This window comes from Neophocaena asiaeorientalis, unplaced genomic scaffold, assembly GCF_003031525.2.
Source record: "Neophocaena asiaeorientalis asiaeorientalis breed wild unplaced genomic scaffold, Neophocaena_asiaeorientalis_V1.1 scaffold129, whole genome shotgun sequence".
Lineage (NCBI taxonomy): Eukaryota > Metazoa > Chordata > Mammalia > Artiodactyla > Phocoenidae > Neophocaena > Neophocaena asiaeorientalis.
The window spans coordinates 7,984,791-8,010,384 of NW_020172446.1; the positions used below are offsets into that span (position 1 = coordinate 7,984,791).

Genomic DNA, 25,594 nt, shown 5'->3' on the forward strand with positions numbered 1-25,594 from the left:
TTTTAAAATATTTATTTCTTTAACAATATTTATTATATAAAATATTTATAACATAAATATTTTAAAAATATTTATTTGGCTGTGCCGGGCCTTAGTTGCGGCATGCAGGATCTTCGTTGCGGTGTGCAGGATCTTTAGTTACAACATGCGGGATCTTTAGTTGTGGCATGCGGGCTCTTAGTTGTGGCATGTGGGACCTAGTTCCCTGACCAGGGATCGAACCTGGGCCCCCTGCTTTGGGAGTGCAGAGTCTTAACCGCTGGACCACCAGGGAAGTCCCTAATCAAACTATTTTAGTTATAAATAGCTCTCATCTAGAACACAGTTGTGTGGAAGTAGATTTGCACTCCAGGTTAAAAAAAGGCTGCATTCCTTTGGCAAAGTTAAGTCTGGTGGATTCAAATACTAAATACTTCATCCCCGGACATCAAGAGTTTTAATTATTAATTTTTTTTACATCTTCATGAAATATTTTAGAGAAACTAAATGCTACTTTAATGCTGACATTTCTCTCAAATGAATCTGGGGATTTTTTTTTTTTTTTTTTTTTTAAAGTATTTATTTGGCTGCACTGGGTCTTAGTTGCAGCATGTGGGATCTAGTTCCCCTACCAGGGATCGAAGCCGGGCCCCCTGCATTGGGAACATGCATTCTCACCCACTGGACCACCAGGGAAGTCCTGCATCTGGGGATTTAAAATTAGGTTCCACTCCAGGGTGAGCACCTCTTGTGGAAAACTGGGTTTTACTGCTTCTGAACTGAGCACTGCATTTCACTTCCACTGGGGCTGTTGCTTCACAAGCAGCTGAGGGGTGGTCTGGTTTCCATGCATGAGGAACAATTACCTTTTCCCTGGTGAGCCTTCATCAGACAGTCCCCGACGAGCTGCATGCACTGGCTCCGCAGGGTGGCAGCACTGCTGCGGGCCTGGGGATCCAGCTTTTCGCCATCCACGTCCTCGGCGCTGGCCAGGTGGGTGCTATAGAGAGCCAGGGCGGCGAAGAGCAGCCAGGAGTAGTTGTGGATGTAGGGCTGGATGAGCCTCTGCCGGTCGCTGATCCGGATGGTCACCATCGGGTGGGCAGTGATACTGTGGGTAGGCAAGTGGCTGCAAAGGCAAGACATCTTTATGGCCTACAGGCCTTTGTGAGCCCCCCAAAAGGGAGAATTGGGCCTCAGGGGACCACATGCACAGTCACAACTGGGCATCAGGTAGCTCTAAGACTGGTTATTTAAAATTTAAAGACAGGGCTTCCCTGGTGGTGCAATGGTTAAGAATCCGCCTGCCAATGCAGGGGACACAGGTTCAAGCCCTAGTCTGGGAAGATCCCACATGCCATGGAGCAACTAAGCCCGTGCGCCACAACGGCTGAGCCTGCGCTCTAGAGCCTGCGAGCCACAACTACTGAAGCCCACGCGCCTATAGCCTGTGCTCCGCAACAAGAGAAGTCACCGCAATGAGAAACCCGCGCACCGCAACGAAAGAGTAGGCCCTGCTCGCCACAACTAGAGAAAGCCCGCGCATAGCAACGAAGACCCAACGCAGCCAAAAATAAATAAATAAAATTATATTAAAAAAATTTTAAAGATGGGTATGGGCCCTCTCTTCAGAAAAGTGAACAAACACTGCACATTCCATTTTGGGATTTCACAATCCCCAGAAGACTGTCTATGGAAACCAGGTGAAGTAAGAATTCCTTATTGTGAAGTTTCGCAGGGTGTGGTTATAGCATTTTGGTAACATGAGAAAATGACCATAATCTTTAGAGACAGATATGAAGTATGCAGGAAGGAAATGATTTAAGGTCTGGAATTTGCTTTAAAATACTTTAACAAAGGAAAATTAAAAAAAAGAATAAGCTAAGCACACATAGCAAAATCTTCCTAATTGTTGAGTCTGGGTCATTGTTACATGAAGATTCATTGTACTACTCTCTTTACTTGTGGGTATGTTTGAAATTTTTTATAATGCAAGTTTTTTTTAATTATTAAAAAAAAGGCAAAGGAATACATGAAGAAAAGTTTACCAGGCTAGAGGTCATCTGAGACATACCCATAGGAATATTTCTTGGCCGCATAGCATCCATAGCAAAGGTCAAAGTCATCGCACACATTGCAATTCATCCTCCGGCCTATGATCAAACCCTGGCAGTGGTCACACGTAAACTCCATGTTGACCATTTCGTGGTCATCTCCGTGGCCCTCAGGCTTCACCCCACCTGGGGGAAAAACAGCAGCGTGAGGTGAATTGGGCAAAGGGCTCTTAGAAGGGCTAGTTTCCAAACCCAAACCAACCCCAGAAGCAGGGTTGTTCCCAACAGATTGTTCTGGGCGTCATAGGCCACAGGAATCTTCTGGAGACCAAGGGTTCCCTGGGTGGCTCTTAGCATATGCACGACGTTCTTGGCATGGAACATCTTAGCAATGGTACCGTGCATGGACCTTGCTTTTCCAGAGCAATACGGAGTCTGATCAAACAGGTCACCAATCCCATCATGACCTCCATTTGGCAGCACAAGTCCACACACCAATCTGTGGGCTGTCTCCCGTGACCTCTCCTCTAACAAATATTGTTGTATTCTTAACAGGCACTGAGAAGTTATCAGGTATTTGCTCTTACTTTTTCATTCCCGAATCATAGATGAAAACAGACTCCATAACCACAGACCCACTGAGTGAGAAAGAATGTTAGTCACGGAAGAGACTGACAGCTCTGGTCTCCTTCTTACTCTGAGTCCAATGGGTCTCTGAGCCCCGTCATACACCCTGCTCAATGCTCCTTACCTCTGACCCACTTCAGTTCCCACTGCCAGAAACCCAGTCCAGGCACTAATCCCCTTGTCACTATTGTGATTGATTTCCTAAAGGAAACTCTTACATGGACAGAACCCCCTTTCTCTAGCACAGCTCTGGTCATGTTAACACCTTTCTTGAAAAACCTTCCCCACTGTCTGTAGACTCATTCAAATTCCTGAGCCTGGTATCTCTGGGTCCTACAGCCTGGACCCAACCTGTCTCAATCTATCACTCAGCGGCAGACACTGGAGAGTCTGTCTAAACACACTACATATGCTCACTCCTCTGTCCCTGGACCTGCTCAGCTTTGGATGACGACGCACTCTCCACTGCTCCCTTCATCACCCGGTTCTAACTCTCTTCAAAGACGAGTTCATATCCCATCTCCTCCACACGACTTCCTGCAATGGTAGCCTTCCCTACTTCTGAACTTTTCCAGAACAATCTGTACTGCTCATCTGTAACTCAGCATGTACACTCTTGTCCTGGAATATACATTTTGTGAGCAGGTCCAGTCTCCTGCTAAGACTATAAATGCTTCCAGAGCAGGGGCTGTATCTTATTCGACTGGGTGATGCACACAAAAAGCATTCAAATGCTTACTACTGACAACCTGCTTTATCTCAGCACCTACAAGTCAAGAGGATTCAAGACTTTCTGAAGTTTGCTTGTGTGTATTTTACTTCTTATAAACACTGCATGATTCAGAAGGCAAAATCATTTCCTGAAAACTCAACTGAATGTACATTCATTGGTGCTGAGTGTTTATCAAGTGCCTATACCCAGCAAGATAGAAGATGACAGCACATCACATAACAGAGCTCTGGAGTTTATCATTCAGTTGGGGAGATAAGGGTCATATTCGCCAACAAGTCAGAGAACACTGCTGGGGCAGTATTGTTACTGTACAGTGGGAGTTTAAAAAATGACAAGATCACAGAAAATAGAAATGCTTATTCCTTTTGGGTATGGCACACTGAGGCCGTGAAATTTACCTAGGAAGCAAGTCTTGCAGAGATCCATGTCGCTGCACTGCAGACACCGGTAGCGATGCCAGGGGGCAATTTCATCACACCCATCACAAGAGATGTCCACATTTAACAGGTCACAGTAGCGAGCAATAAACATGTGCATCTATAAGATGAAATAAAACACAATTAACCAACAGACTTTTAATGTGGCCACTATACAGTAATCAATCCATCCTTCAGTATGTACTTAAAATATTCCAGGCAGTGTACTAGGTGCTAGGATTAGGGGATGTAGGAGCTTAGCGCCTAGTTGGGAATTCCCTGAAGCAAACAGATGACAGCATACAGTATGACAGGGGCTTGGATAGACAATTTCAGGAGGCTTACAGGGCACGTGGAGGTTTTTCAAAGGTGCTAATTCCTCAGGTGAGACCTGAGGGGCAAACAGACATTAGCTGGGTGGGGGTAAGGGTGGTGGGCACGCCGGATAAAAGCAATAGCAAGTTCTACAGGAGGCACAAAAGGATCAAGGCAAGGGCTCATGAACTTGGCAATAATTCCGTATGTAGAATACAGTGTGGAGGGGGGGAAACCAGATAAAGTTAGAAAGGTTAAACCACAAGTGCCTGGGATGCTAGTCTAAGGAGTCACGGACATTTTAAACAGAAGAGTAACTGAGCATTCTGAAAGCTCCTCTGGTTACTAAGTGAGAACGGATCAGAGAGGGCAAGACTGGAGACAGGGAGACTGACCCTGACAGCAGCTGTTAAAGCACCCCCCCCCCAACAGGTGATAAGGGCTGGACTGGGCCAAAAGTGAGATGGTGGAAGGTGGGAGAGCTGAGAGGTAGTAGAAAGCAGAGGTGAGGAACCTTGGGGGCAGACTGGTTACAGGGGCCTGCGAAAGGGAAGGGTCAAGAACAACATCCAGATTTCTGGCCTGGGTACTTGGCGGGACAAGGGTAGTGTTCACAGACACAGGAAACACTGCAAAAGCAGCACTGTTTGCTGGCACTTAAGAAGAAAACCTTTCTGGGGAAAGAGTAAGGGCACCATTTCACGAGCAAAACAAACTGTTTTACTGCGAAGTCCCTGGAGGCTACAGTATGCTTTATCTTTACGGCCTAGAAATAAGGGAAATAAACCACTAAGTCACCATACAGTAGTATAGCATAGCAAATATGCCAAGCCACCTTAGAATGGCTCCCAATAAGGTATTAACATACAAGAGAGAAAAATCGCAAAGGCCAAGTTGGTGTGCTCCATCCAAGCACCACAGAGATGCCAAATGAGCAAAGTAACTGGCACATAGTAGGCACACAAACGAAGAAAATGAAGGCATCTGAAGCAGCAGATGCCTGGCATAATGTGGTGGTGACAGATAAACCCCGAATGTGGAGATGGACATGGCAGGCTATGTGAGCCTGATGCCTCTACACACATGAATCAGGTAACTGATTCTGGGCACACATGGCTGCTTCCACGCTCACCAGGCAACCTTCTGATTGAAACATGACTTCCCAAGTTGCTTGCCTACAGGAAAAGAATGTACCACGGACACCAGAATCCAGGGCCTTCAGCAATTCTATTTCTCACTATAAATTAATAAACTGGCACCTAATATTTTACTTCAGCCCCATGAGCCTATTTCCTGTGAATCTAGTTCTGCGGGAGGGAACCACCACCTGACTGTGGTCAAGTCAGGATTCAGGGCCCCTCAGGTTAAAGACTAGGCTGGGTGATGGCCACTCACTAAGGTACTGACTGCCACCTGGAGCCCTCTCAGGGGACAGCCTGCTGGCACTCCCCCGCACAGACTCTCCTCTCCAAACTCCTAGCAAGTCACTTCAGGTTACTCTAGTTGAGAGGTCTTACTTTCCTCTGCTTCTCTGGATCTTCCTGGGCTATTTTTTCATACCAGGCCTCAAACATGCCATCCTGACACTCATCCATCCATTCTGAATTCTGCTTGGCATCAGCAAGCTCATCTTCTTCACTCCATTGGCTGAAAGAAGGACATAAAGAGAGAAAAGCATGCCTCTCCCAATAATCAAGGAAAGTGCTTGTTAGCAGACTCTGTGTCCTATGGATCTAATACACGAGGCACTTTTAAACTTCTGAAGGGAAGAGGTCAATTTGGTTTTCAAAGCCCCAGGATTTGCCAGATGTTTGATAGATATAGACCAATAAAAAGGGAGAAGCCCCTTCCAGAGTAGACTACAATGGGTGAGGAATTAGAGCTTGAAAGGTTGTACCTACATGGCATAATCCCACTCAACAACCATTTGTGGTGAACCTACTATGTGCCAGGCACTGGAGCCAAATAAAGCAAAAAAAAAAAAAAGTCTGATTTGGACATGCTCAGCACACCCTAGTGGTAGCAGCATGAGAAGGGAGTCAGGAGACCCTGGGGCCTCAGCTCTCCCGCTGGCTGCTGTAAGACCTGGACACAGCACTCAGCCCTGGTCCTCAGTTTCCTCATTTCTAATAGATAATCTCAGGGAGTCCTTTTAGGTGCAAAATTACAGATTTCCATAATTTCAGTTTACAGTTTGTTTCAGCAACCGGAATTTTAAATACACAACTATTTGCTCGACAGCAAATGCAAAATATCTACCAACCAACAAATACACATTTGTTCATTCACGTGTTCCAACAAACTGACTTCAGGCCTACTCAAACTGAGCCTGCTCCGGGTGCTACGGGGAGTGGTGAGGAAGGTGCGGTCCCTACTCCCAAGGACTGGGTCACGTAGGAGTAGGCGAAGCTTGAAACAAGAAGCAGACTGATGGCTGAAGAGCCAGAAAGCTGATGCCCCACCCATTCCTCCTCCTTGCTGTGTCCCAGCCCTCCACCAAGAGTTCCCTCTGACAGCAGGGCAATGGCTGTGGTTTGTAAACAAGGAGACCGCTTAAATTCTATGTCCTTTTCCCAGGATATCTCTTCTGAGAGAGTGAAAATTGATGTTGATTCATTCACTGATTTCCTCCTAATTATCTCCTCTTGCTCTTCTTCCCCCTTTCTCTTCTTTCTTTTCTACAGACATGAGTGATTAATGGGTAAGAGGAATGAGAAGTGCAAAGAAAAAAAAAGAAAACTTTGCATACTATTTTTTCCCCTCATACCTTAAGTCCTTGTAATGTGCAAGAGGTTATAGTGGCTAAAAATCACACACACACCACCACCACCAACAACAGAAAAGGATTCTCCAATTCAACAAGCTATATGAGGATCTCCAAAAATGAGGAGAAAACTCATGCTGCGTTCACAATACCACCACCACCAGTTTATATACAACACCATGCACCAGATACCTGCTAAACACTGAGAAACGGAACTCATTCATTCTTCGCAGCAATCCTGAGGTAGGTACTGTTATTACCTCCAGCTCTAAAGATGAGGAAACTGAGGCACAAAGGAGTTTAAAAAGTTGCCCGAGGTCATCCAGCTAGTATGTGGCAAAGCCAGGATACTCCCCAGAAAGTCTAGCTCCAGGCCCGAGCTCTGAATGTGCTACGATCCCTGTACTTGATTAGCTACTGTAGGAAGTGCAGAGTGCAGGACTGTGTCCTTACCTGATCACACTGTCATGGACACTTATATTTTCTTGTGACATTTTCATGAGGAGATCTGGTAACTGAATGTCAACAAAGAAGGTGAGATCACTGGGTTCCCAGCCCATATCCAAAAGATGAAGCAGGGCCGTCTGGACACAGGACAAGGCAGGCAGCAAGGACCTGAAGAGACCACGAAGGTGAAAGTTACTAAAGCTGCCCATCATCCACGGAGACAACAGAAACAATGTGAATCAGAGACCTGGTGTGCTTGTCAGTGGAAAACAGAAGGGAACGCCAGATTGCTGGTTTGGGTTCCTTATAATCTCTCTTCAAATTTCTCAGACTCCATACAAACCTTCTTCAAACAACAGATTAAGCAAAAGAGTTCTGAAAGCATAAAGAGAAAGGTCTCCACCCTGCTAGGACTACCACAGGGGACACTTTACGGTAAAGGACTGAGTAGTAAAACTCACCTCTGATAAACAGCAAGGTCAGGGCCAGGCCCAATTAGCCTAGGTTATACAGCTCAGATGTAGAGAAGAACCATTTGATTTAAGGTTTATGTCTAAACCACTTACTATGGAGGAGACCAGGGAATGGCTTTCTATTCAAGTTTTGTTTGTTTTTAATTTTTATTGGGATATAACTGATTTACAATGTTGTGTTAGTTTCAGGTATACAGCAAAGTGTCTATTCAAGTTTCTAAAACTGAAAATAACAGGTTACAAATTTTCAGATGAACCAAAACCCATCCATTTTAAAAAACTGTACACACCATATAGAAAAAAGGCTGGGAGAAAATATACTGATAAGTTAACATTAGCAATTAGCTCTAGACGGTAAGATTAGGGGTATTTTTATTTTACTCTGTGTGCTTTTCTGTAACAGTGGACATGTATTTCTTTAAAAAATCAGAAAAAACAGAAATAATTTTTTCTCTAGAAATCATAAAATTATCCCATACCTGTCGTTTATGTTACTAAATCCTTTAACTGCTTTGACCAAAAACAGAACAAACTGATAGTAAGTGTCTCGAATTTCTTTGTGTAGATCTGCACCACAGCCCTCCAGGTGTCCAAAATAACTAGAAACAGAAGAAATTACGTCACTTAATTGCCAGAACATTAATCACTTAATTGCTAAGGAAGCGGCACAGAAACTTAATAAAAACATAACTTCAGAAAGTAACAGACAAAACAGCAAGTGACTCATCTGCTTGGATCAAGAAGGTTGCCCACCAGGAGTATGGAGATGACAATTATTAACCTTTCTTTGTTATTATAAAAACCACCCTTCCCACCACTACCTGAGCGCCCCGGTACTGTGTTAAGTATTCGTCACAAATTACCAAACTTAATCCTCTCCACACAGTCACGCCCACCCCTCTGCCTCCCTTCAGTGACGACTTCAGTGCCAAGCTCAGTGTCTTTCCGACCTTGATCCTTGTCACCTTGGAGACTCCAACACCCATGGGAATGATGCCCCAGTTCTGCCGTCTCTGGATCCTCTGCCATCTTCACCTCCAGCGATCTTCTCCTCCAGCCCCTTTGCCATCCCCGTCTGATGGTCATTTCCTTGACCTTGTCACCACAGTAACGGCGTTACCTCTGAAATCCTGACTTCAGAGCATCCTGCTCTGACTGACCTCTCACCCTGCTCACCTACACTGCGACTCCCACCAATCCCAGGGAGCCCCAAGCCATGACGCTCCCTCACGTTGACTATCCACCACTGCCGCCAGGCTTTCTCTTTGCCCCGTACTCAGCTTCAATTCCATGGCCCGTCACCATAATCATACCTTAGCAATCACCAAGTCATTTGCTGCCTTCTCCCTCCACATACTTGCCTGAGAAATTATATGCCAACATCAAAATAGCTAATTGTTGCTGTAGGAAACACCACACAACCAAGCTGACTAGTGGCACTTTACGTTCACAACCATAATTCTCAAATAATCTCTCCAAACTGTCAGGCAATCAGACTGGCTGTCTCAATTTTCACTACTATTTCAAACCTGCTTCTCCTTAAACTTCCACTGCCTCCTCCTAAGCCATCATTTAGAGCTGATATCTACCTTCAAATTTTATATTTTGAAAACAGAAATGACCCCACAGGAACTCCCCCATCTTCGCACCACCAAACCTACCAACCAACTTGCATCTCTACCCCAGTGTGTTTCCTCCTGCTGCCAGGGGGATAGTCTCCCTGGCTCTCGAAGGCCGACCACTACACTTAACCACTGCTACTGCAATTAAGCCCTCCTTCCTGCATCGAGCTTTCCTCACTACTGACCCACTCCCGCCAGCGTACAGTATACTCTGCTATCTCTTCAAAACCCTCAGCTGATGCTACATCCCCTGCAATTACTATCCTAATTCCCTGCTCCCCTTTAAGGCCAAATTCCCTGAAATAATTGTCTAGTCTCCCTCTCCATTTCATCACCCCCATTCTCTTCTCAACCCAGTCCAACAGAGCTTGTGGCCTCATGGCTCCAGTAAGACTGCTGTCAAATCTAGTGTGTTCTTATCTCGCTCAACCTCTCACATCAGCATATGACACAATGGACCATTCCTATCTATTTTTTTTCTTTTGGCTGTGTTGGGTCTTCGTTGCTGTGCACCAGCTTTCTCTAGTTGTGGCAAGAGGGGGGCTACTCTTCGTTGCGGTGCGCGGGCTTCTCATTGCAGTGGCTTCCCTGTTGCAGAGCACGGGCTCTAGGTGCGTGGGCTTCAGTAGTTGTGGTGTGCAGGCTCAATCGTTGTGGCGCGCGGGTGCAGTAGTTGTGGCGCACAGGCTTAGTTGCTCCGCAGCATGCGGGATCTGCCCGGACCAGGGACTGAACCCGTGTGCCCTGCATTGGCAGGTGGACTCTTAACCACTGCACCACCAGGGAAGCCCCATTTCTATCTTTGGAGATACATTCCTCTGTCAGCTTCGACGGCACCACCATCCCCTGGTTTTTGCTCTTGGTGGTCACTCCCTGGTCTCCTCATGACTCCTCTTCCTCTGCTTGACTTCATCTAAATAAAGGGCCCCTAATGCTCAGTCCAGAGCCCCCTCTTGTCCATCTCTCTGCACTCTTTCTAGAAGGTCTCATCTGGTCTCATGGCTTTACGTACCATCTATATACGGACAACATCCAAATTCTATCCCTACTCTTGGTTTCTTTTGAGAACTTTAGACTCTTATCTCTATTTTCTCATATTTACTTGGGTATGAAAGAAGCAGTTCAAACTTAACATGGCCAAAACAAAACTTTTGATTATCACCCCAATCTGTTCCTTCCATACTCTTCCCCTCAGTAAAATGTATCACCATCCACCCAGCTGCTCAAGCCAAAATCCTAGAGGTTTCTTTCCCCATGACTCTCTTCATTCACCCTCTACATCTAATCCATCAACAAGTCCTTACAATTCCACCTCCACGGTGTATCTTGAATCTCATCCTTTTCTCTCCTTCTCCAGTACTATCTCCTGGTCCAAACCACCTCCACCTCTTGCCTGGGCTACTGCAGCAGTCTCTCCACTGCTTTTCTTCCTTCTACTCTTTTTCATGTAGTAGCCAGAAGTATCTTTCATAAATATGTGTCACAGTGTGTTCCCCTTGGGCTTAAATTTCTCCAGGGACTTCCCATCTACAACTCTGGGTAAAATCCAAACACCTTAAACCATATCCTACAAAGCTTTACGTAATATGGACCCTAATTTTCTGACCTCACCTCCTCCTATTTCTCTTGCTCAGGCACACTGGCTTTCTTTCTGCTCCTTGGGCTAATCCCCCACCCTAGGGTCTGTGTGGTGGTCCTTCTGCCTTTAGTGCTCTTCTCCCGGATCTCAGCTGGTCAAGTCATGCCTTGGTTCCATGTCCTCCTCAGCCTGCCTAACCCAACTACACAAATTAGGTCACTCTGTATGAAATCACCACATAGCCAGATTATAGATTATATTTTTCATTTGTTTTTGTTTTGTTTTGTCTATCTCTCCTAAACAGAATACAAGCTCCACTAGAACAAGGATCTTGTCTGCCTTGCCCACTGCTATATACAACACCTAGAACAGTGGCTGGTAGAGACAACACTCGGGAGGTATTTACCAAGTGGCTGCTGAAACAACCTTGTGAGGTACTTAGATTTATGTTGTTACGGTAAATGAGCATTAAATGTGGCCCACAGCCTCCAGGAGCCAAATGATGAGTATGGGTGCACAGGCAATACAACCCTCATTGGTAAAATAAAGCTCATAGACTCATCAAGAGGAATAAACATGTTCTGGTATTTACTTACTAAAAGGATAGAACCCATTTTTCCTTAGAATGAGAGAATGAATTGTTCAAAAACATGAATTTGTATCCTACATGGAAATGATAGAGCTCTTACTTAGACAAGACAATCAGGATTTCTTTAAAACGACCCCGGCTTGTCTTCCTCGCAGGCTCATACTTTGGACTTACTTGGTAAACTCTTTCTGGCAGGTCAGAAGTTCCAACAGGAAAAGCATGAAAGGCGGGTGGAAGCAGTGAGGCTGCCCAAGGGACTCTGTACAACACTGAATGATCCTCAGGACCTCGAGGATGCTCTGGGCTTGGGCCTTCCTCAAGGAAAGAACCTTTACAACACTGGAGACAGAACTCAAGTCAGGAACACCCAGAAAACTCTTGAGCTGGGGCAGAAAGAAAACAGACCCCTACCCAAGTTCTGATGCCATATTAATAAAAAGGAAACACTATTGTGAGGTACCATTCAGGAAGGACAGCAAGACCTGTTTGCTACTTTTAGTCATTACTTGGCAGCACTACAAATCAGTTCACTGTCCAGAAGCCCAACAACTCACGCTGAACAATTAATTGATTAAAAAGGAACTCTGTCTCTGTGGTAAACCAGGGATAAACTTAGGACAGGAAATTAAAATATGCAATACTTCCAGAGGTATAGGTCCACTGACAAGTAATTTTGCCAGAAAATATCAAATCCTAAATTTCTCCCAGCGTTAAAATGAGACAAATTTATTTTGGCAGCTACGAAGAGAAATGTTTCTTTTCTTATCCAAATGGTACATTATTGATATAATGTATATATAGCATAATGTACAAATCTCAAGTGAAAAAAATACTTCTTTAAAAGAAAAACAAAATCAAAACTTTTTTCTTGAACATTCTAAGACAAATCTTGATCTATCCTCCAAGTATTATTTGCTCGTTTTTTTGGTTGGTTTTTTTTTTTGTGGTACGTGGGCCTCTCACTGTTGTGGCCTCTCCCATTGCAGAGCACAGGCTCCGGATGCGCAGGCTCAGCGGCCATGGCTCACAGGCCCAGCCGCTCCGCGGCATGTGGGATCTTCCCCGGACCGGGGCACGAACCCATGTCCCCTGCATCGGCAGGCGGACTCTCAACCACTGCACCACCAGGGAAGCCCTATTTGCTCGTTTTTAACATGAACTTCAAGTCTTTGACAAGACTGGGTACCTGCTGCTTGAAAAGAGAAGGCGCTCACCTCTCGTGGGAGAGTGACTGATCTTTAATGAAGTCCATGGCATCCTTCAGCACAGGGTACTTTTCTTTCACTGTGGGCAACGGTCTGGCCTCCTCTACTGAGCGGAAGGAGAGCAGCCGGAGCCGCCCCCGGGTGAAGGGAGGCCGCCGGGTGGGAGTGGAAGGTGACGAGGGCTCTTCAGCTGTGGCAGAGGACACTTCCGTGGCAGGAGCACCACTGCTGGGCGGCAGCGTGGGCTGGACATCCAAGCGAGGACTCCTATCTTCCACAGCAGGGGGTGCTGCTTTGGTGGGAGATGCAGAGGCTTGGAAATGTTCTTCCACCACAGAGCTTGTCCTCTGGTGCTTGTCCAGTGGCCGCAGATGATCTGTGTCATCTACGGCCACTAACTTGTCACAGCCTTCTTTTGAACTTACACCCATGGGCAAAAATTTCAGTAGTAGAAGACTCTTCTGAAAACACTCTTTCGCTAAATGCAAAATGCAAGAAAGATAATGAAAAAAAGTCGAAATTAAACTTGTTGCCTACTTTTGCATTGAAAATAATCTACTTAAACTCTACAGTTTAGGACAAGAAATACCTCCATTAACACAGTGATATACACATCTACTGACAGGACAGAATCAAATTTTCTCTCATTATATAGATCAAAATCTCCCTAGCACTACCATCAGCATACTTAAAGTTTTATTGTGGGCATTTTCAAATATACATAGAGAGAGAATAGCATAAGGACCCTTCCCCTTGCCCAGATTTAACAGCCATCAATCCAAGGCCAGTCTTTTTTCACCCACTCCCACTCCCTGGATTACTTCCATGCAGATCCCAGGCATCACATTATTTCATCTGTAAAATCTTCAGTATATTTCTCTAAAAAAAAGTTTTAAATAATAACATAACTATGAAATTTTAAAAATTAACAGTAATTCCTTAATTTCATTAAATATTTAGTGTGAATACACTTTAAAAACATAACGAGATGTAGCTCAAAAAGCACTTCGTGCCTCCTAAGGAAAGTAATTAGAAAGATGCCCCATCTGGATCATGTTAATAAACAATTAACAACTGGCACTTCTCTATTTGTGAACATCCTTGGAAAATACATTTAGTGCCCGTGTTACCTTCCCTAGGTCAACACAGCTTCAACTAAACTTATCTAGAAGGTGGGTCACTGGTTTTCTACAAAATGGAAACAGAAGGCCCAGTGATGACAGCCGGAGATGGCACTCACCCAGGCTCTCGGGGTTCACCTCAGCAGCTTCTGGCCCGCGTTGTTCTTCTGCCTCATTCCCCAGGCTCATCAGGGACTTCTGCTTCATCTCTAACTGGGGAAGGATTTGAGCCACATAATTACGCTGTCCAGACAGGGCAGCAAGGGCAGCCACAGCAAACTACTTCAAAAGCACACAGTGTTGAGATCCTGGAGAACTTTACAGTCCTGTGCACAGGACTGAGCTGTTTTTGTTTGTCCTAGAAATAATTCAGGATTTGAAGCTGCCTAAAGGTCTATCTGCAAGACTACCTCCTTTTCAACTATGTGTTATTTGGGAGGGATTTGTAACCATGACCCTATTCTTTAAAAAATTCTAGAACCCTGGAGTTGGAGGGGCCCTTACCTAAAGCTGACCTAGTACAGATAAAGAAGTGAGGTCTCAGGACTTCCCTGGCGGTACAGTGGTTAGGACTCTGTGCTTCCACTGAAAGGGGCATGGGTTCAATCCCTGGTCGGGGAACTAAGATCCTGCAAGCCGCGTGGTGTGGCCAGAAATCACACACCCGGTTTGCAGCAGAGGTTGAACCACAAGTTGACCTCTCTTCTCCTCCGAAGGAGGGGACACCTCTAAGTGATGCTGAGGCTGCCAGGCAGAGAATGGTGCTTCTAGTACCAGCACAGGCAATGGTCACAGTTTGGGCCATGGTGCTGACAGCCCAGACAGAAGACCATGTGTGATGTATGTAGACCAAGGTCTTAGAGAGAAGGCTGGTATCTTGTCCAGTCATTGGCAGTCTGTCATATGCTAAACCAGAAGCATAATCTACAATGTGCTTTGTCACAATTGCCAAATCCTTTTTACTTGAACTGTGTGTGGCCGCTGACTTTATCGGATACTCTTTCTTAAATTGCTATTACTGCCTTGGTTCCTTTGTCAACACACTCTTCTGATCCACCCGCCACCATTCTGATGATGATACCTTTTAGTTTCTTTTGAGAGTCCCTGTTCATTTGGGTCTCCATCTATCTATCTCGTCTACATTGAGCACCAACTATGTTCTAATCATTGTGGATTTCGTCCAAGGCTGTCTGTTCCTGGATAAACTCATACATTTAAAAAAAAACTATTACCAATGATTTGAAGTTATCCTTATCTCTGCCTTGACATTTATATTCTTTCACATTTACTAAATTCTCCAGCTAGGTGTCTTAAATAACCTAGATGTCCTCATATATAACAGGTCTCAAACTGAACTTAGCACCCCACTCCCAGATCCAAGACCATTCTTCCTATTCTGGTCAACGCTTCTACCCACCCACCAAGTCACCCAAACCAGGAACACGGAAACAGTCCTAAATTCCATTTGCCTGTTCACCACTCAGATCAATCACACAGTCTAATTATCTTATCTCCCAAGTAGCAGAAGCCATTCTCATCTAATTACCACAACTAGTCTCTTGCTTTCACTCTTATTACCAGCCTCTATTCATTTATTTTAAGATTGCTTTCTCAATTACTATACAATATTTAAGGTGGTTGTAAATATATATATAAATAATACTAATATATACTCATCTCCACACCTAAGAAATAAAAACAATTCTCCTGAATTTGTTATCATTTCCATGCATTTGTGTAATTTTACTACATATTTATGTACATAACAGAGAGATCTAGTTTATGTTTAAGCTTTATATGAGGAATATCATACCTACGCATTCTTCTACAACTTGCTATTTTTTGCTCATCATCACATTTGTGAGCACCACCCATGCTGATACAGGCAGCTCTACTTCATTCACTTTCACTGTAATATAGTATTACACAGTAATATAATATATAATCTTTTTGTCTGTTCTATAAACGGGACATTTTGTTCTTCCAGTTTAATGCTGTCACGAACAATGCTGCAGAACTACTTTTCTAAAATGCAGAAAGCCCTCTCCTCTGAAAGAGTGCTCTCCTCTGCCTAAAACTGTCATCTAACACAATGCTCTTCCCCCTAGTCTAAAAGGTTAGGTTCCACCGAGCAGCCTTTGGGTTACAGAAGGAGGTAAGGGGGGGCTCAATTGAGCCCTATTTACTCTGACAATCTCAACATTCACCAAATTATGATTTCAAGTGTTCTAAATTATTTTTTATCCATTCACATCACTGAACTTTAGTTTTGAAAAACATTCCTAAAGTTAAATTCTTGAGAAGAGAGCTACTTACCTTAATTCAATGATATCATGGTGGGAAAACTCAAAATATATAAAAATCACATGCAAAGGAAAACCTTACCATCCATATTCGAATCCCATCTGCCAAGGAATACACCTGTGCGAACTCCTCACTCAGGGCTGTCTTGCCCCCACTGTTTACTGGGGAAAGGAGAGGTTACATTCAGTTAACACAATTCACTCCTGCAACATGAAGCCCAAAGTCACCTCCCAATCTCCACAAAGGAAAACTCTTCCCCTGACACTTGCACATGGGGGCTCCTAAGAGAGGACTAGGGGAAAAAACTATCAATTAAACCACAAACACCTGTAATGGGTTCTCTGTGTTACTTCAAACTAACTTTATTCAAACAGCATCTGAAATGGATATACTGTTAAAGTAAAATATTAAAAGTAAAAATATAAAAGTAAAATATAAAAAAATTAAAAGCAAAATAAAAAATATTAAAAGTGAGTAAAAAATAATTATTGACATGGAAAATCTACAAACAATAAATGCTGGAGAGGGTGTGGAGAAAAGGGAACCCTCTTGCACTGTTGGTGGGAATGTAAATTGATACAGCCACTGTGGAGAACAGTATGGAGGTTCCTTAAAAAACTAAAAATAGAACTACCATATGACCCAGCAACCCCACTACTGGGCATATACCCTGAGAAAACCATAATTCAAAAAGAGTCATATACCACATTGTTCACTGCAGCACTATTTACAACAGCCAGGACATGGAAGCAACCTAAGTGTCCATCGACAGATGAATGGATAAAGAAGATGTGGCACAATAAAAAAGGCTGATTATGAAACAGTATGTACAAAATTATCTTATTTAAAAAGAGTATACATAGTAAAAACATGGTGTGTATATATACATATGTACACATATAAATATACCTAAATAAAAGGCCAGGTAGATATATAGAAAAATGATAACAGAAAAATGTTCTTGAAGTGGTGAGATTATAGTTGATAATTAAGCTTTTCTGTACTTTGTAAGTTTCTACATGAATAGGTATTATTTTTATAATTAGAAAAATAACAAAAAAGTTCTTTTTGTCTTTTTTTTTTTTTAAAGAAAGACCCATGAGGCCTGCCCCTTTTCATCTAAAAACCAAAGGAGAAACTACTAGAACACAGTGACGCTCTCTGTTGAGCCAATGTAAATGCAATGTATTTTCTGAATACCTAGAATTGCCAGGCTCTATGCCAGGCACTGGGAAACACTATGCTGAAAAAAACAAACATGGTTCCTGGCCTCAAGCAGCTTACAGTCTAGTTGAAAAACTCCTCCCGTACATTTCTAACCCAAAAGGGTGACAAATTTTTATACAAAGATGAGCAAATTAGCTAGACAAGGACCACTCTCAAAGTAGTTCAGTCTTGAAGAACCCATGAATAGCCCCTTAGAGGCAGGGACAGAAAGAACTGGGAACCAACTTTACCTCTTTCAAAGCAACAGTGGTAGGTATTCTAGAAACAACTTGTATTCGGTAAAATATTTCTAGCTTCTACAATTGATTGTGTGTTTCTTAACTGCAAATAGGTATGTGATAGCTGAACATGATTTGAAAAAGAGCTGGGGGAGAGTTCCATCTCTCAGCTTTTAACTCACAAGGCTTTTATCCTTCCACTGAAAGTTCCCACAGGCAACAAAGGCTGTCCAGTTGTCTTACTACAATTTGATTATGGAAACATGTACCGAATTTTTTTTTTCAAAACCATACAGGTCAGCAGGCCCCTCATCCCCAGCAGAAATATACTCTCCCATGTGACAGTTGTTTACCTAAACCACTCATGCTTCAGTATAGTTTTATTTACTTGAGCAGCTTCTTAAAGGAAATATTAAGATTTGAAGGAGTAATTGAGATGATTTGGACATCAGGAAATAAACTCTGCAATGTGGGACACACAGGACTAAGCAATAAAGGTAGCAGCGCTAATAATATCAATAATAATAATAATTAGGGCAATAAGCAATTACCTACTCTAAGAAAGGAAGCATTTGCTCCTGCTTCTTTCATCAGCACCATGGAAAGAACACATAACCTGCCAAAGTGCTTGGGACAGCCCATAACTTGTCTTTACGCTGGGTTTGAAATGTTTTTCCCCTGAAAGATTATGCGTAGGGAGAGACCCTCCCTCTCTGTGGGTCCTGTTAGGCTGCAGTCTACACTTAGAGTAAATACACAGAGATGGTATCCCTGGGGGACATGAGGAAAAGAAATGGCAAGGAGCAGGCTATCAACAAAGGAAACCAAGCAGGGATGATGCTACAAAGCAGCTGCAGGTCTAAAGGTGGAGTTAATACCTGCATTTCCTCCTTGGTTATCAGCACATTCAATTACCTAAACATCTCAGGTTTAAATTGGAATTTCTTAGCATGTTAGAGCTAATCAACTCTAAACTTTACGGATAAGGATACTCAGGTGCAGAAAGGTTATCTGATTAACCTGAAGCTGCACAACTTCTAGTTTGTGAGCTGGGACTACAACCCAAGTTAAGGTTTCTTTCCATTAAACTTCTCAGCAGTTTTCCATGAGAATTCTGGATAAAGACAAATTACCTGCTAATTAGGAAACTCAAGGCTACTTGCTATATACTGCAATCTGCTAACTATAAATTGGTCACAAATCTTTTGACTGGCAAAGCAGGACTGACAAGATGAAGTCTATAGTTGTAGAAGTATGTTTATGTTCCAAAATATTTTACAACTTTCACTTAAGATAAGCTTTCTTAAAACTTAGCAATTGGCCTTCAGATCAAAAACATTCCCTGTAATATAAGTTACCATATTTTTGCAGCTTCTCATATAAATCTGGAGTGCGATACACCAGAGCGGCAAAGGTGGCGTTCACAGCTTGATCAATAGTGGAACCAGCAACTATATCTGTCTTTGGGGCCTGTTTTCTACATGCCTGTATGAATCCTTTGAAAAGTTCTGAATATGGCCCACAGAAGTTCTGGGCAGGATCTGACTGTGCAAAGTCAAGAAGAAATTGGTGGCAGGGATCATCAGGGATGTTCTTAACCTGGGAACAACAACAAGAAAAACCATCATGTTTAATGCATTCATTCAAAAAATAAAGTTTACTGAACACCTACTAGGCCAAAGCAGAAGTATAAAACACGGTGCTTACTCTCAGGAAGTTTCAATCTACTTGGGGGAGATCAGACAGATACATGGGTTAAAAAAAAAGGTAAACAGAAATAAAACATTAAAAGCATTAAAACTACCACTACTGTAAAGCATAAGATTATCAAGTGCCAAATGCCTAGAAGGGACACCCAGTGCTGAGAATTCACAGGAGGGAGCTCCTGGCAGGTTAAAGTAACTAAGAAAAGCCTCCTGGAGGGGACGGGCTTTGGACTGGACCCTGAAGACTGGGCAGGTTTGGCCCTGAGGAACACAACCATGAGCAAAAGTTAAGAGTCAGTGGGGAGACTGACCTGGCCTGAAGTCTCAGCTGGGGAGTGGTGGGAACTAGAGTCAGATAGGTAAGGTGAAAGGAGACTGTAGAGAGCCTTGACTGTCACACTGAGGAGTTTAGACTTCACCCTGTGGGCAACGGGGAGCCATTAATGGTGCTTGGCAGTGGAATGACAAGATAATGCAGTGATTAAAAAAAACTTGGTAGGTACCAATGTAACAATGCAAGTGCAAGATGAGGGTCTGAATAAAGATGGAGACAGAGGAAACAGACAGTGGTGGACATCTCAAGGAAGAAGCCACAGGGATTGCAGCTGACTGGACAGGAAAGGTGAGAACAAGGTAGGGATAAAGGTGATGCCAGGGAGCAGTGGTTCAATGCCTGGGAAACAATAATGACAGTAACAGGAGCGAGAAGTCCAGGGAGACGTCCTGGTTTTACACCTCTGAGTTAAAGGGAATCAGAACACTTAAATGGAAATACCTGACAGGAAGATGGGGATACACAACTGGAGCCTGAGAGAAGAACCAGGGCTGGAAACTGACATTAAGGTATTTTTCACACAGATATGACAACAGAAGAGAGGAGACAGCATCAAGTCTTGGTGGGGTGCAGGAAAGGGGAGAAAGCCCAAATGAAGCCTACTCTTCAGAGAAGGAGGAAGAAGAGAGATCAATAAAGGAGGTAGATGGAGTGGTGAGATTAAGAGAAGACAGTGGGCTGCCATGGAATAAGAGAAGGAGCAGAGAGGCAAAGGAGAAGAGAAGCTGAGCAAGAACCCCTGGATTCAGCAATTAACTACTGAAGAACTGGGGTAGGGGGAGGCAGGAAGAAGGGAGGAAAAGTAGTAGAGCAGAGAGAGAGGGGTGGAGAGATGAAGAAGAGACAGTGGGCAAACTTGTTTCGTTTTTAATTATTATAAGCCTAAATAATGTGTTACTGTTCCATGGAGTACAAATAAGTACAGCGTAAATCATTTATTCTGAAGTTTGACTCAGCGGGCACCGGAAATAGACTCGACTTGTTTGTTTAATAACTCCATCAAGAGAGATTTACTGAGCACCTACTGTATATCACTGAAGAGTCAGTCAGTCAATACTTCTGAAGACCCGTTACACTGGCCCCTGTGGTGCACAGTGGGGACCCCAAGTGAACAAGGGATAGTTTCTGCCCTCGAGGAGCTAACAGCTCAGTGGGGGTGATAAGATACAAACACAGACGTTTATAATTTAAAGTAATAAATATTAGCAAACATTTCCCATTCCAAATACAAAGACAAGAGAAGAATAAATACCTCCTTATTATCCTGGGGTGGGTGAGTGGGCCAGCTTGCTTCTAATCCCAACTCTGGACATATTTGGTGCCTGAAGACAGGTTTCCACAAGGGGGAGTTTAGGACTAATGCCATTTTTGCCTGAGGTATTGCCATGTTACTTCCTAACTCTGGAAAGAGAAAAAGAAGGCTGATGAGAGTTCTATTTTTTCCTTAATATACTGAGAATCTTTGAACTGGTGAAGAAAAGGTTTTAAAAAAACTTGGGCATTAAGACTTGGAGGGAATTCACACACATTTAGCAGAATGTAACTGCGATACTTCATAAACAAATACCCCAATGAACCCAAGCCATCAGGCAGTCCTGAAATGCTACCATTCTCTACGACAGCTTCAGTTACAGGTGCCTCTGAAATGACTTAACCCGTGTAGTAAGTTGAAAACAGAATGGGAACTACCTCTAGGGTATAACAGGAAACGTTTCATTATGAGGACATGTTCACAATTCGTAAACTTAAGTTTGTAAAAAAAAAAAAAATAGCAGCAATAATTAAATACCCACCATGTATGTGTTTATGAATAAACAAAGAAAAAAGACTAGATAGAAACAGATTAAAATGTTAATAATAGTTATCTCTGGGTATCAGGATTAAAACTGGCTTTTCCCCTTGGCTTTTTTCCGTTACACAATTTTTGTATGATGTTTTACTTTTAAAGTGAGGAAAAAAAAAAAAAAAAAAAAAAAAGTGAGGAAAAACTCAAGACATGATATAGAAATAAAATACACTAGAAAGTTTCATTCTATTTCTTGTTTCACTCGTCCTTGGATGAATTTAACAAATAAGTTGAAGAAATCACTTTAAGCCTAAATCCATGTTCACATATTCACACAAATATTCAGATAATTAGAGAATATACCATTAATTTATTCCATATTTCTGCCTTCTTGTTGGAGTATACCAAAATTGACTCACAAAAAAACGATGACAATGCTGCCAAAACTCAGCTCCCTCCCCACTTGTCCTCCACAGACAGGGAATCCACCATGTCCTTCCTTGGCAATGTGCTCCAGTGTCTGAGTCAAGCAACTTTATGAAAATGGTGTCAAGTATACATCTTATTCTGGTTTAGTTTAAAGGAAACTGAAAGGGAATTTTATCAATCCCCTTTGCTCTGCTGCTATGTGGAGACAACTTGCACAAAAGGGGTACCACCTTGCTCTTCAATGTGGCTGTTAGCAAGAAGGGAAGGGATGGTCTGTGGACTTACGATGCACGGATTTGAGTGCCATGCACTGGGAAGCGAGGCGTCCCATCAGCCGGGAAACAAGGAGCTGTAAATCCAAGCCCCAAGACACGGCGACATCAGGCAGGCCATAGGCAGTGACGGTGAATTTGTAGCCCCACTCATTGTTGCTGCTGTCAGAGTGAAAGAGAAACTGCAGCCGGGGACCAGCCTTAAAGGTCACTTTCTAGAGACAAACAAAAAAGTCATGTGGTCAAACTGATTAGAGAAGGTAGCATTTCAGTAATAAGCATGTTCTTCGCGACTCAAAAAAATCTAAATATAAGATTGGTCTAAATATAAAACTGGTCCCTGGAGGTCCAGTGGTTAAGACCCCGTGCCTCCACTGCAAGGGGCATGGGTTTGGTCCCTGGTCAGGGAACTAAGATCCCACATGCCACGTGGCCAAAAAAAAAAAAAAAATTGGTCTATATTCTCACCATTATATCTTATCACCCCCACCAAAACTACTAAAGGAGAAATGTATAACGGAGTGACTGAAACAGAAAATTCACAACTGCATCTTATGAAGAAGCAAAGTTGAAAACTGCTGGTCGGTTTTCTAAACCTCAGATGCCCATCTGCCCACCACCTACGCAGCCAGAGAGCATGCTGCCCGCTCCTCTGCTCCCAACCAAGACCGCTGACAGCAGAGAGAAGGTCAACAGTGAAGCAGGACTTAACTTCCCAGCCCCAGAGACCATGCAGCCCTAACTGTGAGGGAGATCCTGGCTTTCATCACCATGGTCAGGGCCCTGCTGGACTCACTGGCCCTTTCTTGCTAAGGATTACAACTCCCCATTTACTCTGATGATGTGATATAAACCAGGGGTGGCAAACTGTTCCTATGAAGAATCAGAGAGTAAATCATTAGACTTTCTGCGCCATACAGCCTCTGTTGCGATGACTCAACTCCACCACTAAAGTGCCAACGCAGCTACAGATGAAACAAACAAATGGGCGCAGCTGTATCCCCAAAAAACTTTATTTACAAAACAGGTATTGAACTCTGCTATAAGCACTTCCTTTTACGAAAGTGTAATATAAGTGCTTCCCTTCAAAGGCCACATCTCTATTACCGCCTGAGGCTGACAAAAGGAGAAGAATTGACACAGAAGCAAGTACCGCATGGCTCTCTGGGAACATCACTCACCTTGGGCCATTTATCAGTGCCGACTTTTGTGTCATAGCGTGTTTTCCCACCTCTAGCGTCGGTAAATTCCAGATAATCATACCTGTGAAAGCATAATCTTTATCACTTTCCGTCTCTCATTTCTGATCCATTATTGCTTGGGGAAAAAGAACAGGTGAGTTGTACCTTTTCTCAGTTTCACATCTCTCATCAAATTCCACCTCAAAATAGGTTGCCCCTGGGCTAACAAAGACAGACACCTCATGGCAGTTATTTTCATAGTTGTGAGCAGACTCCTTGGTCCACGTATGTAACACCACAGGACGTTCCTGTTGCCAAGTCTCCACATCCAGCTATGTAGACAAACGAGTTAAGAAAGAAGGGTTTTCATCACTCTACATCCAGCCATACACAGGGAACTGCTATGCACCAGTGCCCCAGACAGTAGCCTTTGACATCCCTATACAAATCATCACACAGGCTAAAAATATACCTGATGTTCCCATCTATACATATCGATCAACATACGTTTATTCAGCAGAGAAGACACGGGGTTTCTATTGCGTTATAGTAACTCTGATTAGCTTTTATTTTTCTAACTATGACTATCTGTAAGAACTATTTCTTACAAACCAGTACTAGCATGAAGTTCCAGTACTAGCATGAAAGACCTTACACTCCTATTTGGGACCTTGGCAAACCTGAGCCCATCTTGTCTTCTCCCTCCCTTTTTCAGTCTTTAAAATAGGCTTTTAAATATATGCCCTTTCTACTCCCACAGAGTTGTGTGATCCAAACAAGACAGTGAAAAAACATTTTGTCCTGTAAGGCTGAGTAAGGGAGAAAATGCTTTTAAATACCCAACCCAGATTTTCTCTTCTGGACTTCAATTTGGTTAATCATTCACATGGTTTTGATATAATTTCATGTGCTGTAGAGCAATTAAATTAATCTATGTACAGCTTCCTCTGTGTCTCCTGTCTAATGCTGACCGTACCAAATCAACTCAGAATGGCATTTATTCTGGCTGTCAAAACCAACGCTGATAAAATTGATAGACACTGATAAAGTACTGATAAAACAGAGGGGGCTCTTCTAGAGGTAACTTATTTGTGTAGACCCGTAACTGAGTGGTATGTCTCATTACATATGGTCACAGCGTTCCTAAGAGGGGATACAAAGCAGGTTCAAACGCCAGCTCGAGGTACCTTGTTCAGTCCTCCATCAGGGTCACTGCAGAGCTCCTTCAACAGCTCTGTCAGGGCACTGAACTCTCTCAAGAGCGTGCAGTGTGAAATATCTAATGTGCAAAAGTCCAGCAGAAAGATCACCTACAGGAAGATGAACGAAGCACTTAGCGTCCACCTCAGACTCTGCCCCCTCCCACCCCTTACAAATGGCTGCCACTCTGTCTTACCAGTTGACGAGCTGCCATTGAAAACACCGAATTACATAATTTTTCTACTACAGTTTTCCCGCTATACTGTGACAAAAGGGATTCCAAAATCACTCTCATGCGTGCCAGAAACTGTCCCACATCTGCCGAAACATAAAGAAAATAATTAATATTTTATATGGTAGAAACATCACTTGCTTGGTCATCATCAAGGACAAAGCTGGAGAGGGTCACAGAAGCTGTAGAGGGAATTCCCCGTCCGAGAAGACCATGAGACCATTTCAGTGTCATACAAACGTTTTCCTCTGGGAGGGAAAAGCACTGCGAATCTCAGTAAAAGTTTACTTTTAAAGTGAGTGATTTTTTCTCTTTTTTTGTCTTTGCTACTTTTCAATGGGGTGGAGATATCCCTTTTATAAGTGAAGGTACATGGCTGACCAACCCAGTTGCTGGTCTGCCTCTCCCTTTGTTTACAAAGGGCCCGCCTCTAGGTACGCCATGTGACAGGCCAAACTTGAAGAGCCAAGACTCAATACTGTAAGCATTTTTGACATGGCTGCTGAGACCAAGTTTGATGGAACTGATTTTTCTACATACAAGTTCTCAGAACCCGTTGGGTTTCATATAATTTTCTGTGGGTTTATGGGACATGAATATTTTCTGTGGGTTTATGGGACATGAATATTTTCAGTACCAGCAAAGATCACAGAAGTGCTCACATGTACCTTAGATTTTTGAAGTTCAAGACTTTCTTTTTTGGATAATTTGATTAAAACAGGGAAGACAGACTCTACTGAACAATATAGTATCATCTAAGAGTGCTGTATGACCGCAGAGG

At 43.2% G+C, this 25,594-nt stretch overlaps 1 protein-coding gene across 1 annotated transcript in view; it reads right to left on the minus strand.

The window, feature by feature from the left end:
* The window catches only part of ZZEF1 (zinc finger ZZ-type and EF-hand domain containing 1), a 110,352-nt gene that overhangs the window by 32,287 nt on the left and 52,471 nt on the right, over window positions 1-25,594 (minus strand). The window contains exons 21-37 of the mRNA XM_024736156.1: window positions 24,778-24,899; window positions 24,569-24,691; window positions 23,547-23,713; window positions 23,382-23,463; window positions 22,214-22,415; window positions 20,966-21,114; window positions 19,032-19,272; window positions 16,310-16,389; window positions 14,044-14,137; window positions 12,813-13,281; window positions 11,773-11,937; window positions 8,288-8,407; window positions 7,342-7,503; window positions 5,642-5,771; window positions 3,792-3,930; window positions 2,054-2,219; window positions 846-1,108 (exon numbers count right to left, since the gene is read on the minus strand). Coding sequence (XP_024591924.1) covers window positions 846-1,108; window positions 2,054-2,219; window positions 3,792-3,930; window positions 5,642-5,771; window positions 7,342-7,503; window positions 8,288-8,407; window positions 11,773-11,937; window positions 12,813-13,281; window positions 14,044-14,137; window positions 16,310-16,389; window positions 19,032-19,272; window positions 20,966-21,114; window positions 22,214-22,415; window positions 23,382-23,463; window positions 23,547-23,713; window positions 24,569-24,691; window positions 24,778-24,899 — 2,874 coding nt within the window. The remainder of the gene's footprint in view (window positions 1-845; window positions 1,109-2,053; window positions 2,220-3,791; window positions 3,931-5,641; window positions 5,772-7,341; window positions 7,504-8,287; window positions 8,408-11,772; window positions 11,938-12,812; window positions 13,282-14,043; window positions 14,138-16,309; window positions 16,390-19,031; window positions 19,273-20,965; window positions 21,115-22,213; window positions 22,416-23,381; window positions 23,464-23,546; window positions 23,714-24,568; window positions 24,692-24,777; window positions 24,900-25,594) is intronic.